The 15,691-nt window shown below is 43.4% G+C and overlaps 1 protein-coding gene across 2 annotated transcripts in view; it reads right to left on the reverse strand.

The window, feature by feature from the left end:
- LOC122809337 overlaps window positions 1-15,691 on the reverse strand; it is a 2,116,265-nt gene that overhangs the window by 203,123 nt on the left and 1,897,451 nt on the right. Inside the window, exon 18 of one of the 2 annotated variants that reach the window (XM_044080743.1) lies at window positions 8,089-8,152. In XM_044080743.1, coding sequence (XP_043936678.1) covers window positions 8,089-8,152 — 64 coding nt within the window. Of the gene's footprint in view, window positions 1-8,088; window positions 8,155-15,691 lie in introns of both variants that reach the window. The other variant, XM_044080744.1, reaches the window with a different exon arrangement.

Consider the following 15,691-nt stretch of genomic DNA (forward strand, 5'->3'; position numbering starts at 1 on the left):
AGTAAGAACTTCATATTGTGAGAAAGTCAAAGGGGCCATTGGCATGGTGGACCCCACAAGGGTATTGCCAGAGGCCTCAGTCACACCCTTAGTCATCAGAGGGGCCTGTGGAGGCATCTCTCCCATTTTGACAACAAGCCTGGGTGGACTACTTGACATCGATATGCTTCCATCTGGCACCCCATCTTTCGGACACTTCTTTTTTAAGGGAGTTTCAGTTCAACATGACTGGTAGATGCATTGGTGTGTGAAGGACAGACACACACTTTCCCTCCCTAAAATCTAAGAAAATGAGTTGCACAACAATTTAGCTTTAGCTACTCCCTCTCTGGTTTTAGATCGACCAACATACTAGACAAAGGCTGCATCAGTCTCCAATGGCTACTGAAGAAATGGTGCCAGATGATAACTCTTTACACCCTAAAGTCAGTGGAGAGAGTGTCTGCTGGGCTGGAGGAGAGGGAATCTCTGGTATTTGGGATCTCTGGTATTTGGGATGGCTGAGGGCTTCCAAAGCAGGAAATCACAAATTGGTATTACTGCAACAGTGAAAACATGATTAACATCAGTGCTGCTTTGGGTATAACCAACACCAGCCACATCCAGGTAAGACACTCAATGAAACGCTGAAGAGCAAAGTTATGAATACTAGCCTCATACTAACTTATGCACCTCAGTCTTAAACTAATGTCTTCCAGTATTTTTTTTTTTTTTTAACATTTGTTTAGGGGGAAGTCAGACTTGGAATTAAGCCACTTTTCAGCAGAGGCCCAGTGAGAAACGCTCCAGATGCATATCTTTGAAAAGTACAGTTTTGTACCTACCATAAATGTAGATGTTCGAAGATCCACATTGCTGCAGTCCTTACACTTGGGTAGTCCGCTGTCCTCGGTCGGCCCGAATATCAAAGTATAAGGCTGACGTCGGTCAAGGCGCATTAGACTGACATCAGGACGTCAGGGTACAAATGCGCATGACCGATGTCATATCCTCAGTCTTTTCTTGCCCCAGATGTCAGAAGACCCCAAAAGAAAGGTCAAAACCAAAAGACAGCAAACAACCAACCAACCACCCTTGCACTAATAATATGTACAATATATACAATAAATACAATATTTACAACCCAACCCAGACAACTGCCTCTAACTACAGAGGGGAAGGAGGGAGGGTAAATTGGACTGCAGCAATGTGGATCTTCGAACATCTACATTTATGGTAGGTACAAAACTGTACTATGTTCTTCATCTCACATTGCTGCAGTCCTTACACTTGGGTAGAATCCCAAAGCAGAGGTAAGGGAGGATGGCAAACTATAAAGCAGCAGGAGCTGCCAAAATGCCCTGTAAAATAGCAGTGGCAAAACCAGCCCTAGATTTAGAGTAAAGTGGAAGGTGATAATGCTTAGAGAAAGTATGCACTGAACTCCAAGTAGCCGCCTCCAAAATATCCTTAGTTGCCACCCCCCCGTAAAAAAGCTGTCGAAGTGGCAGTAGCCCTAGTGGAATGAGGCCTAATCCCAGCTGGAATCTCCTTACCATGATGGGAATAACAGAAAGCAATGCAAAACCCAATCCACTTAGAAATAGTTTGTTTTGACACAGGCTTGCCCTGAGAACTCAAAGCAAAAGAAATAAATAACTGCTGAGACTGCCTGAACCCTTTAGTTCTGCTCAAATAATATCGCAACTGCCTGTGTACATCTAAAGTGTGCAAAATCTTTTCCCCTTTATTTTGGGGATTTGCATAAAAGGTAGGCAAATGAATAGTTTGGTTTAAAGCCACACTAGAAACCACTTTAGGCATAAAGGAAGGATTAGTATGCTAAAGATACCCTATCCTTATGGAAAATTAAGAAAGGCTCAACTGACATAAGGGCCTGTAATTCAGAAACCCTTCTTGCAGAGGTAATGGCCAACAAAAAGCAGTCTTCCATGATAAATATTTCAACTCGGCAGTAGCTGCAGGCTCAAAGGTTGTAGAGTGAGTTTCTCCAACACAAAATTGAGATCCCAAGCAGGAGTAGGAGCTCTACGTGGGGGTCTTATATTCTTTGCCCCTCTAAGGAATTGCTTGAACAAAGGATGAAAAAACAATGGTGGGTCACAGTCATAGTGAGCCGAAATTGCTGCAGCATGAACCTTAATAGAAGAGAAGGACAAACCTTTGTCCAGTAACTCAGTAAGATATTGAAGAGCCACACATAAATTAGGCTCAGAAACATCAAATTCCTTTGCTGCACTCCAAAATAAAAATCTCTTCCATTTATCTGCGTACACTTTCCTTGTACTAGGCCTTCTGGCTTCCAAAATAACATTCAAAACTTGCTGTGGAAGTGAGACCCTCCAGGGTTCAAAACAGAATATGCCAGGCTGTTAGGTGAAGAGAGTGAAGTTTGACATTGAGTAAATGACTGTTCTCCTGAGACAGCAGGTGTGGAATCAAGGCAAAGGCCATGGAGGCTCCTACCAGACATCTCAGTAAAGGGTACCAATGCTGTCGAGGCCAATCTGGAGCTATTAAAATCATCCTTGGCTTGTCCTGTCTGACCTTTAGGAGTACCTTTGGGAGGAGAGGCAGAGGTGGAAAGGCATACACATGAAGATTGCTCCAATTGAAAGAAAGAGCATCCACTTTCCAGGCTGTGGGATGAAACCTTTTGTGCAAAACTTTGGCAGCTGGTAGTTTAGTGGAGAAGCGAACAGATCTATGTCTGGAGTTCCCCATGACACTGTCAATTTCTGAAATACATGAGGATCCAATTTCCACTCGTGGGGATCCATAATTGCCTGCTCAACGCATCTGCTAAGGAGTTCTGTGCTCCGGCAGAAACCTTGCCTGAAGATGTAGCTGTAAACTGAGAGCAGTCTCCCACAAAATCATTGCTTGCCTGCATAGAGGATAAGAATGTGTTCCCCTTGCTTGTTGATGTACCACATGACAGTTGTGTTGTCTGTTAGAATCAACACCTGCCCTGGAAGAAGTAAATCCTTGAAAGCTATTAATGCAAATTGGACTGCTAACATCTCCTTCAAGTTGATATGTAGATGTTGTAGTCTGGCAGGCCACGTGTCTTGTATCCACTTTCCATTTAGATGAGCTCCCAAGCTTTGTCTGAGGCATCTGTCGTTAGAATCTGACTCGCCTCTGGCCGGGTCACAGAGAGTCCCTTGTTTAGGTGACATTCCTGAGCCCACCACAAAAATTCCTTTTGAATGCAAGGTATTATCTGAATGACAGTGTCCATATCCTGGCAGTGCTGTGTCCATACATTTTTGAGATACCATTGTAGCTTCCTCATATGCAGTTTGGCATTGGGAAGCACCAGAATACAAGATGCCATGAACCCCAAGGCTTGAAGGACTGTCCTTGCAGTCAGCCTGGACTGATGAGACAATTGATGGAAGTAAAGAGAAAGATTCTTTTGTTTGTCCGGGGTCAAAAAGGCCATCTGGGATGCTGTATTCAGTTTTACACCCAGAAAGCACATGTCCTGAGAGGGTACTAGACTGGACTTTATTTCGTTCACAGAATACCCCAGGCATCTTAGCACTGCTATCACATATTGCAAACGATGAAGAAGTTCGTCCCTTTCTTGAGCCAGAATCAGGCAATCGTCCAAATAAGGATAAATCTGTATTCCTTTCAGCCTGAAGAAAGCTATCACTGGAGCCAGAACTTTCGCGAACACTCTGGGCGCAGTAGATAAGACAAAGGGCAATGCAGAGAACTGATAATGAGAAGTCCCAGCCTGAAAACGCAGATACTTCCTGCAACTTGGTCTGATAGGAACATGAAGGTAAGCCTCCTTGAGATCCAGAGTTACCATCCAGTGATCTTTGCCCAGCAGAGGTAAAAGCTGTTGTAACGTCAACATTTTGAACTTGGGAATGTCCAGATAAGTGTTGAGGATAGATAAATCCAAAATTGGTCTCCACGTGTTCCCCTTCTTTGGTACTAGGAACAGGCGAGAATAAAATCCTAGGCCCACTTCTGGCAGAGGGACCGGCTGTATGGCCCCTATTTGAAGTAGCAGAGAAATTTGTTTGTGAGCCTCTATTCTTTGTTGAGGAGGAACGTCTGGCATGCCTTTGAAAGGAGGCAAGGTATGGAAATAAAACTTGTAACCTTGGTGTATGATATCCAATACCCATCTGTCTTGGGTAATTAAACTCCAATTTTCCTTGAAAAGTGCCAACCTTCCTCCCAAAGGTGCTGCCAGACGAGAAGGCTCTGGCAGCTGAAAAGGTAGGTCATTGGGCCTGTTTACGAAAGGACTGACCCCTGCCCTCACCCGAAGACTGTGCAGGTGAACTCCCTGTTCTAGGCCTGAAAGAGCCCTGAGCTCTGCCCCTACCACGTCTAGATCTACCCCTAGACTGGGAATCATAAGAAGGATCGTCCACCCCTTGGTAGGCCAATTCCTACTAAACTTCGGAGGCTGAACCTGCAAAAAATCTTTAACAGTCTGCATAGACTTAGCCTTGTCTTCCATTTTCTTTAAGACTGCCTCCACAGGTGAACCAAACAACATATCAGACTGTAAAGGAGCATCTAAAATCCTTGTCTTAACATGGTCAGATAAATTCTGATCCCTCAGCCAGGCGTGCCTGAAGAACTGACCCAGTGGCAGCCACCCTAGACGAGGCCTGTACAGCATCAAAACCACATTGCAAAGAATGCTTACCCACCTGTTCAGAAACATGTACCAAATCCTGTAATTCCTTACACTCAATACCTTCCGCCAGAGCATCTACCTTAGACTTCAATTGAGAAAGTAGATAGTTTTGGTATTTCAACATGTGAAACTGGCAATTCAAAGCCCTCATAGCTAAGGTGGAAGAAGTATAGACTTTCTTTCCCCATCTATCCAAAGCCCTGGCCTCTTTATCTGGAGGAACCGGATTTTTTACAACAGAAGCCTTGACACCCTTAGGCCCTTGACTAACAGTTTCTGGGTCCGCCCAAGGACTCTTAAAAAGATATTTATGAGCTTCAGGCACCCTGTAATACCTATCCGGTTTAACAGGAGCAGGAGGCAAAGAATCAGGATTAAGAGCAGCCTCTGCAAACACATCTTCCACAACATCCAGAACAGGAGGTATAGCCAAAGGCCTATGCTGGGGTAAAAACAAAAATTCCCTAAGCCTCTTCCTGGAATCAGAGAAGTCCTGACCTTCCCACTTAAAATGTTCCCTCATGGAATGAAGAGTCTCTGAAAAAGAAAAATCCTCTGGAGGAGAAGCAGGAGTAGAATCATCCACATCAGAATCAGAATAAGGAGAATACTCCTGCAAGTCTTCAGCCGAAGACTCTGAAACATCCGAAGCCTGCTCAAAACTCCCCAACTCTGGTTCCACCCGAGGCCTCTTATCAGGAGGGGGCAAAGAACCTCTAATTAAAGTAATTAAATCTTCTGCCATTTTAAGCATGTGCTTCTTGGGCACAGATCCTGATGAACTAGGAGTGACACCAACAGAAGCTAAACCTGGCCTGCCTCTGGGAGAAGCCTTGGAAACAGAAGGAGAAGGCCTAACCACCCTAGGAAGAGAGGGGAGTACAGTAACCTGAGAAGCCCCTTCAGCCTGACCTGCCTCCTGAGAGGCCACATCCTGCAATAACAAAGTCTCCCCCTGGGACTCCAGAGAAACCTCCGGCGGAACCCCCGGTTCCACCGACACCTCCAAAGAACCAGCGTCCGGTACGGACGACTCTTCTTGTCTGGGCTTAGCTTTGTCTTTGCGCTTCTTCGAAGGAGCGGGCGTCGGAGCATCCGACGGCATATTATAATTGCACCGCTTCCCGAAGACTAACCTGGCACAATCTAACCTTCGCATAGTGCGCTTATTAAACCTAGCACAAAAGCGACACCCAACAACGTCGTGCTCAGGCCCCAAACAAGGAATACACAAAGAATGATAATCTCTATGTGGTATCTGTTTCCCACAAGAAATACAGTTATTCACTTTTTCTGACATCCGGTAACCACTGAGGCAAGAAAAAACTAAAATATTCCCCAACGGGTACTTAGCCAACTTTGACTCGGTCTGAAACTCCGAATTCGAAAAATTTCAGAACGCCGAACGGCACTTGCAATGCTGCTTCTGCATCGGACCATGCGGCAAAAAAGACTGAGGATATGACGTCGGTCATGCGCATTTGTACCCTGACGTCCTGATGTCAGTCTAATGCGCCTTGACCGACGTCAGCCTTATACTTTGATATTCGGGCCGACCGAGGACAGCGGACTACCCAAGTGTAAGGACTGCAGCAATGTGAGATGAAGAACATCGTAGGAGAAAACTGGAACTGGAGCACCCGGATGAAACCCACACAAATGCAGGGAGGACATGTAGATTCTGCACAGAAGGCACTCCAGCCGCGAATCAAACTGGAGAACCTCTTGCTGTGAGGCGACAACGCTACCACTGCACCGACTTATCAAAAGTTAAAGTATCTTGGGTAAAAACAGTTTGCATTCTCACACATGTATATACAATACATTTATTCATATATACATACAAGTGATTATATATACACATGCGTGCCGTGCACACACACTTCCAGTAGGTGCTAGAAATACTAATGTCAGTGCTACTAACCCCCCTTCCCTTTTGCAGCTGAAGTCTCTGATGCCTGAAGATATTTATTTCAGCTACAATTATCACTGATGTGACTTCTGGTCTTCATACAGTTTAACTCCAGTTGCTCTGGCCATTATGTCAGAGATTCTTGCAAAAACAGTGGCTACTACTCACAGTCTTGCTTCTTTTGAAGTTAGTGGGCCGTGGAACAGACTTTTTAAAAATGAAACAATATTTTCTCTCTTTTGTGTGTGTTTATTTCCATTATGTTCAGACTGGCATCCTTACTTTTGTCTGAGCTTTTGAGATTTTTTTAACAGCCTGTTAATTACAAAATGTGACTACTACCTCGATGAACATTTATGCAGACCATTAGCTCTCTGGTGTGCGAGAAAGGAAATGAAGCTTCAATTTCTTTCTTTTTTTCTTTTTTTTTAATCTCTTCAGTAGTTTGTAAAAATTACTTCTGATGTTTATGGTTATCCTGTGATATGGTACACACTGACACCTACTGCTACCGTATTCATATTTTTCCATAGAAATCAAATGCATGTGAATGTCCACCATCCTACCTTGACTTCCACAGAATTTGGACATTCCAGAGTGAAGCTGCGCTCTCTCTCTGCATGCCTTGGGCGGGACACAAACTTGATGTGCTGTTAACAAGGGTTATGTCACCATTTACAATATTTGTTTTGACATAAAACTGTCTTTATTAAATGCCTTACAATGCCTCATAACTAACTAGATAATGTTCCTCAACACAAAATAAGGTTGTTGTGACATCAAACTGTAAATAACATAACCCTTTGGTGGGAGGAGAAGCAAGCAATTTACTTTCACATACACTTATTAGTAATTTCCTAGCTTGTTTCTAGCTACTGAAAAAAAATCACAAAATGATCAAACATATTCAAAGCTTAAGTAACAATACAATAGTTAAAAGGCAAACACCAAACAAAGGCAATTAACTACTGAAGCTATGTTTGTAAAAGATTGACTCGCCTGAGTGGTACAATCAACCATTCACTTCAGTGAAACAAAAATGAAGGCACGTGCTACTGTGTTTACAGCCCTGTTCCTGTCTGATGTTCTCAAAGAGTGTGTGTGTGTGTGTGTGTGTGTGTGTGTGTGTGTGTGTGTGTAACCCTAGTATACTCTAAGGAGACTGACTGAATATTCCTGAAATCTGGAACAAGACAACAGCTGCAGATACATTTTTTACTAGTGGAATAAAATCCTTATGATAAATATCATCATAATCTGGGATTGTATCAATACCTTTTAATAAAGAAGAGGCCAATGACTCTTCAGACACCAAGTCCACATAAATTCTCTTCAAACTCAAAGTCCATAATATTGAAGAAAAAATGCTACTTGTGTGTAGTGTGAAGAGACAATTTAAAAATACATTACAGTTAAGCACTGCTCAAAGTGAGTTGTGCTCATTCATGTTGACGAATTATTATACAGTTAGACAAAAAAAATGATTTAAAATTTAAATTACCACTGCTGTACTGGGAGCCTGCAATGGAAACTGGTGCACCTGAAGAAGACTGAACAGTAGATTCCTAAAAAAACAAAAAATATAGCTGAGACAATGAGTACAAAGTTATTCACCTTTCCTCAGTAAATCACTACTGGCACTTCAAACATTAATGATTTTTGGGCATTTTTGATTAAAAAGCAAATGCAAATGTGTTAACTTTTTTATTAACTTAGCTGGCTCAATCTGTAAATCCCAGCAGTGGAGTCCAAGGGCTCTGAAAACCTTCAGACAGACACTTTTGACACAGACCCTGACAGTTTAAAGGGAAGATCACTGCATACATACATACATACATATATACATACAAGCAAGAAGTCCACTTAAAAGCAGTCATAAAAAGTAAGCTACCTTTGGTGAACACAAAGTGACATTAGGAAACCCATACTACCCACTATGGAAGCATCAATGATCTCTTTTGACTACTGCAAAAATTAGGGGTGAACAGCCAAACAAAGTCTATGGTCACCACTTATTCTCATGTTTTCCTGTGGATGAAGTATATGTGGATTCAGAATCTGCTTAGCAAGCAAGTTCTTAATGTTTTGCCCCAGGGAAAAGAAACAATAAAATGTGTATTGGCGATATTTTGTGTGAGATCACATTTGTCTATCTAGGCTTATAGCATGTCATCATTACAAGAATTGATATGACTGTAGGATACTGGAATGAGACTGGAATGAATGCCTGTAATTACCTAAACTTGTGCTGATCAAGTGCCAGTCTCTCCTTTATGGGCCAAATCATCTTGAACCTTTCAGAATAAAGTCTGCACACACTGTAGTTCAGCAAAGAATGCTTTATTATGTACACCGAAGGCAGATGTCAACAATATCCGAATAATGTCTCCAATAACAGTGTTGATAAACTGGAACTTCTACATTCATATTCTTTTCCTTTTCTGAAAAGTATAATAAATATTTTGGAATACTGGATATTTGACATGACTTCTGCAGTCATGCCAGTTATTGCTGCCTTCTGAGGACTGTACTGCCATGACTTTCTGCATACAAGTCCAAATGAACTAAAGATTAGGTGTGTAAGAACTTACCAAAACAATAGATGTTGTTCCCTTCTCTGTTGCAGTATTCTTTACATGAGGGAGTTGCCTGTCAAGGCGACCCGACGTCAGCCAGTACAAAGTCTTTTACTACTGTAGGGTGCGCAGTACGTCTGACATAGGCTATCAGATGTAGGCCATAAAAGAGATATACGTGCACACCATTCTCAGAACTGATGCACCAGGAGGAGAGAAAGTCCAAGGGAAAGAGGATCAATGCATCCAAGATAAACACAAGGGAGTGGGAGAAGAGGGTATGACAGAATACTGCAACACAGAAGAGGACGACACCTATCGTTATGTTAAGTTCTTACACAACTAATCTATGTCCTCCTATTCATCTCTTGCAGTATTCTTTACAAGAAGGAAAATTATTTTATAATGTGTTGTGAAGGTGTGAATGATGTCCAAGTAGCTGCTTCTAGGATGGAGTTAAGTGTCCAGCCCTTTGAGGAATGCCCCAAGGAAGACACTATTCTTTTGGAGTGAGCTTTGACTGCGTCAGGAATGGTTTTACCATGGTGAGCATAGCAGAATAAAATGGATTTGGAGATCCAGTTGGAGATGGTCTGTTTGGACACAGGCAATCCCAGAGCCTGGGGTGGAATGAAACAGTTGGTCTGAATTTCTAAAAGGTTTGGCCTTCTGCAGGTAAAAACTGAGTTGTCTGTGTGCTTCAAGTGTGTGTAGGATACTCTCATTACTATTCTAGGGATAGGGGGAAAAAGGCTGGCAGGTGAATGGCCTGATTTAAAGATAATTCATTAACTACTTTTGGCAGGAAGGAAGTGTTAGTGCAAAGAGAAACCCTGTCCTTGTGGACGGACAAGAAAAAGAGGAGAAGCCATAAGGGCTTGTAATTTTGAAACCTGCCTGGCGGAGGTAATACCCACCAGAACAGTTTTCAAGGTACAGTGTTTGAGGGAGCTAGAAGAGGCTGGCTCAAAAGGTGCTTGAGTCAGTTTCTCTAGCACAACATTAAGATCTCACAGTGGAGCTATGGGTTTTCTGGGAGGCCTAATGTGTAGGGCACCTTTAAGAAATTGTTTGGCCTCAAATCTGGAAGATGGGGGGAGCAGCAGACAATCTGAGATAGATGAAAAATGTGCTCTTATGGAGGAATAAGGTAAGCCTGCATTAAGCAATTTACACAGATATGACATAACCACAAGGGGATGCACTGTAAGTGGGTCCAGGTTTATAGCAAGACACCAAAGGAAAAATCTCTTTCATTTGGATAGGTAAGATTTTCTGGTATCTGGTTTCTTGGCCTCCTGCAGGACTTGAAGCATGTCCTCAGAATAAAGGTGTCGGAAAGGAATAAGGGCCCTATCACCCACAAGGACAGTTGAGTTTTCAATTGTGGGTGGATGAGTGAGCCCTTGTTCTGTGTGAATAAGTCCTCTCTCTGAGGTAACTTGTGATGACTGTCCTTAGCTAAATGTAGAAGTGGGAACCACTGCTGCCTTGGCCAATAGGGAGTCACCAGCAAGATTTTTGGCTTGTCCTGTTGAATTTTCAACAAGACTTTTGGAATGAGTAGTAGGGGAGGAAATGCATACAGAAATTTCCCCTTCCAAGAGATTGACAGGGCGTCCACTTCACAAATTTGAGGATATGGTTCTCTGGCACAAAAATTTAGAAATTGCTTGTTTAGAGGGGAGGCAAACAAGTCTATCCATGCAATACCTCACTTGTGGAGAATGTCAAGGAACACATCCCTGTGAAGCATCCATTTGTGGGCCTGTGTTCTGGATCTGCTCAGTGCGTCTGCCACAGAGTTCTAGTTGGAAGGGACGTAAACTGCCTGAAGAGATATTTCTAGTAGACAGGCTAGTTCCCACGCCTGTAAGGCTAGTCTGCAAAAGAGGTAGGATCTCGTCCCCACCCCCTGCTTATGTACCACAGAACAGTCATGTTTGTCTGTGTAGATACACAGCCTTCCTGGCCTTGGTAGGGGTTATAAGGACTGTACATCATGGACCAGTTCCTTCATCTCCCTTATATTTATATGGCTTTTCCTCTGTGAGGATGTCCATTGACCTTGAATTGCAAGTGTCCAGAGCTGGTCCCCCACCCTGTATCTGATGCATCTGTGTACAGGTCTTGAGTTGGGGGCAGTGGGTGAATGGGAAGTCCTGGATTTATGGACAGCTGTCCTATCCACCACTGGAGCGCCTTCTTGAGGCAGGGTAGAAGTGGAATTTGAAATTCCAGTGGGTGGGCATGCTGAGACCACACTGATTTCAGAAGCCATTGGAATTTCCTCATGTGTAGCCTTGCCAGGGGAAGCACAAGGATGGTAGAAGGCCATCAATCCCACGATTCGTACAAACTGTCTTGCAAACAGGAGACTTGGGTGCAGAATTCAAACCAACAATCTCTGAAAAACAGGACAGAAATCTCCTGAGGCCCCCCCGAAGGCTCAGGAGATTTCTCTCCTTTTCAGAGATTGTTGGTTTGAAATCTGCACCCCAAAAGACCCGGTCTTGGGATGGGGCGAGTGCAGATTTTTTGAAGTTGATGGTGAACCCCAGGCTTTGCAAAATGGCTATGGCTGAGTGGAGGCTTTTGTTCAGTTCCTCTGAGGATGTGGCTTGAAACAGAAGGTTATCTAGGCAGAGGAAGATTTGTATACATCTTGGAGTGTGCAGAAGGCGACCACAGGTACTAGGCATTTTGTGAAAACTCTTGGAGCAGTGAAAAGTCCAAAAGGAAAGGCAGAGAATTGAAAATTCCAGGGGCACACAGAAAAGCGTAGGAAGTTTTTGCATCTGGGATGAATAGGGATATGAAGATAAGCATCCTTGATGTCTAAGGATGCTAGGAAGGCCTGAGAGAGGACAAGTGGGAAGAGGGTTTGGAGAGTGAACATTTTGAAGATGGGCACTTTCAGAAAGTTGTTTAGATAGAAGAGGTCTAGGATGAGTCTCTAAGATCCTTCCTTCCTGGGTACCAGGAATGAGTGGGAATAGAATCCTTTTCCTTTCTGAGCTGGGGGCATGGGCTGGATTGTGCCCTGCTCTAACAGGTTTTGTAGAACTGGGGGGAAGAGAGATTCTTGTTCTTTTGGAGGTTGAGGGATATGCCTGAAGGGAGATACTGTGTGCCAAGCCATGAAGTATTCATTCTTTATGATGTGGAGGACCCAATAATTTTGAGTGACAGATTCCCAGGCTGGGAGGGAAAGGTGCAGGGAGAGGGGAGGAGTGCCAAGATTGCCTGAGGAGTCAGACGAAACAGACCATCCTATCAAGAAAGGGTTGCTTAGCCAACTCGGGGGGGGGGGGGCAGAGGAGGGAGAGGAAAACTGATGAGTCTTCTTGGACCCTTTAGGGGGTTTTGAATGGGGGGCCTGGGACTGCCTGCAAACAAAAAAAAAAACCCTGCTTCCCAAGGTAGTTCCTGTGGAATTTAGGCACAGGAGAGACCAAGATATGTTTAAGGTCTTTTAGCTCCTTGCTCTTTTCGTGCAGTGATTTGAACAGTTCAGCAGAGGGTTTATCAAATAAAGCAGTATTGCCCAGGGGGACAGCTATAGGCTTTGCCTTTATGTCCTTAGGGAGGGGCTGAAGCCTCAACCAAGCAACCTTTCTAAGAGCAGAGGAAGAAGCTACAGCTCATGAAGTGGCCTCTACTGCATCATAGCTGCATTTGATTGAATGTCTGGCTACCTGAGATGATGACAAGGCTTTGTTCTCAGAGTATGGCATATTTGACACCATCTTGGAGAGTTGTGACATGACTTCCATATTATACTTGGTTATGTGGGTCTGGTAGTTCAGGGTTCTGAAAGCTATAGTAGCCGAGGTATACATTTTCTTACACAGTCTCTCCAATGTCTACTATCCTTGTCTGGTGGGAGGAGTGATGTAGAGGCATTAACCTGGAAGCCTCATCAGAGGCTACTGAAATCACAGAGAGGTCTGCCACAGGTGCCTTGAAAAGGAAACTGCAAAATCCAAAGGCACTTTTGTAGTACCGGTCTGGCTTTTTAGGAGCCGGAGGTTGAGAGCCACAGTATGTAGAAGTGGAGGCAAAAGCATCCAGAAAACCTGGAATAACAGGAGGAATGGCAGAAGGACTAGGGGTCTGTACTTGAAGAAGGTCGTAATAATGTTTTTGGACCTCAGATATTTGGGATCTGTCCCATTTAAAATGATCTCTCATCTCTGAAATGGTCTCACCAAAAGAAATCTCCTCCATAAGGGATTCTGTCTCATTTGAATCTTCTTCAAGGGAAGCATAGTCCAAGGGGTAAGGGATTTGGGATGAGTAGGCCAAAGAATCACTATTCTCATCAGATGAGGAATCTTCCTCTGAAGTGGTATGTGCCCTGACCCTTTTCTGAGGGGAAGAGGGAGAACTGGCTGACCGGAGGGAGGCCTCAGAGCCATGAAGGTCTCGAAGAGGCCTTGATTAAAATTCTGCCACTCCTAAGAATCTGAAGGGGGAGAGGAATGTTTAGTTTTTTGCCTTCTCTTTGCTGGAGTAGCCATCCGATGCAAAGGAAGAGGGCCAGATGTAGGCCTGCATTCGATCGGATCCGATTCAGCATCCTCTCTCAAGACAATCTGGGTTATTCCTCTAGGGTCTTCAGACACGAAGAGCCAAGGCTCCCCCTGGACATTGGGAGCTGATGTCTGTGAGGCCTATCTGGATGTGCCAACGTCCGGTTCCAAGGTGGCCTGTAAAGCAGGCTCGGCCTGTGAATCTGGATCCATGACGGGGCATGTCTCTGAGCTTGCATATGCTTCAGGAGAGATGCAGCTTCCACTTCTGGCCTAGGTTTTCTGGGCTTCCTCTTAGTAGGCTCAGTCGTCGGGTCTGAGGAACCTTCCATCGTGCTTTTAGCAAAGAGCTTAAAGCCACTGATTTTCCAGGTAGATAGCAAGGAACAATAGCCGACTACGGAGAGTCTTGGGCACAATGGATTGACAAATTGGACAGTTTTTATGATGTGGTGGGGCCTGAGACAAAAAAGGCACTGGGAATGACTATCCTTGCGTGGAATTTGTCTTTCACAGTCGCACTTCCCTTTCCTAGATGACATTAACCTCAAACAAAACAAAGCTATCTTTAGAGAAGAAAACAATTCTGGCAGTAGAGTGACATCCGGGACTGGCAATCCGACTAGTGGCAAAGTTGTTCTGAGGATGGTGTTCGTGTACATCTCTCTCAAGGTCTACATTTGATAGTAGCCTACATCAGACATACCGCGCACCTTACGGTAGTAAAAGACTTTGATATACTGGCTGAAGTTGGGTCACCTTGGCAGTCAACTCCCTCATGTAAAGAATACCGCAACAGATGAATAGAAGGACATCTTAACTGTGTCTGAAGTATTTCCTAATACCAAAACCCTGCAAATCTCTAAACATTTCTTTAGCCTTGGTTCCTAAGCCTTGTACGATACAAATAAAATGTGTATGCAACTCAGCTAACGGACACCAGTAACCTATAAATGGTTCATCTGCAAGGTCCATGCTTACACTTATCAAGGGCATCAGAACTTACCAGAGATTTGGGATGCATGGCTAGGCTTAAAAATGCCCTTATGGTTGTTAGCCTAGTAAACACCTATGAACCCATTATGTTCTTATCAGTACTCTTGACTAAAGATTATTTTCATTGATTGAAAGTGCATTCACAAACTGTATGTAAACTGTGAATCCTGCTTTAATATGGCTGAATTTCTAGACTTAGGCAAGGAGAAAACTGTATTGTTTACATTTAAATAATACCTGATCTAACTCCTACTCCTGAGACAGCTGAATGCGCACAGGTATCTCTTGCTGTAGTTGCTTTAAAATATGAAACATAAAATGAAAACAGAGGCCTAACGTTACCATTTTCAGGCATACCCAAGGTGGTCCATTTTAATAACTGTATTTATATAGGATTTATTCTGTAACAACTGTCTCTGAAATTACTGAAATGGGATTTACTTCTGAAATTACTTTATAAATCTATTAATATGGTCTGCAAAGGATACTATAATCATCACTAAAACCAATATAAAAAGTTTTATCTGGTAAATAAACGTGTAATTTTAATTTTGACCACTAGGTGTCACTTTAGCATGTATGGCCTGTTTGGCTTGAAGTCTTAACTTTATGATTCTTAACTGGGCAATTCATTTAATGCGTTAAAACTAGTAAACTCTTTTTTTACACCTATAATAAATGTGTCTTGAAGTATAATTACCATACACTGTATTACCTTGTGTCTGTAAATCTTCAGCTAGATTTGTTACTAATAATCCTATTTACCTTTTGCTGCGGTAGCGTTGTCCCCTCACAGTAAGACGTTGTCCTGTTCGATTCTCAGCTAGAATCTCATCTTGTGTGTGGAGACATGCGTGAATGAGTGTACCTTCGTTGAAGGTTGTGCATCAGGGCCGGCAACTAGGCATGTAAAAATCTTTTGCCAATCATTAGAGGACCAGAGTTCTGCTGTGGCGACCCCTAACCGGGAAAAGCCAAAAGACACAACAACCACCTT

This window comes from Protopterus annectens, chromosome 8.part0 (assembly GCF_019279795.1).
Source record: "Protopterus annectens isolate FY-2018-M chromosome 8.part0, PAN1.0, whole genome shotgun sequence".
NCBI lineage: Eukaryota > Metazoa > Chordata > Ceratodontiformes > Protopteridae > Protopterus > Protopterus annectens.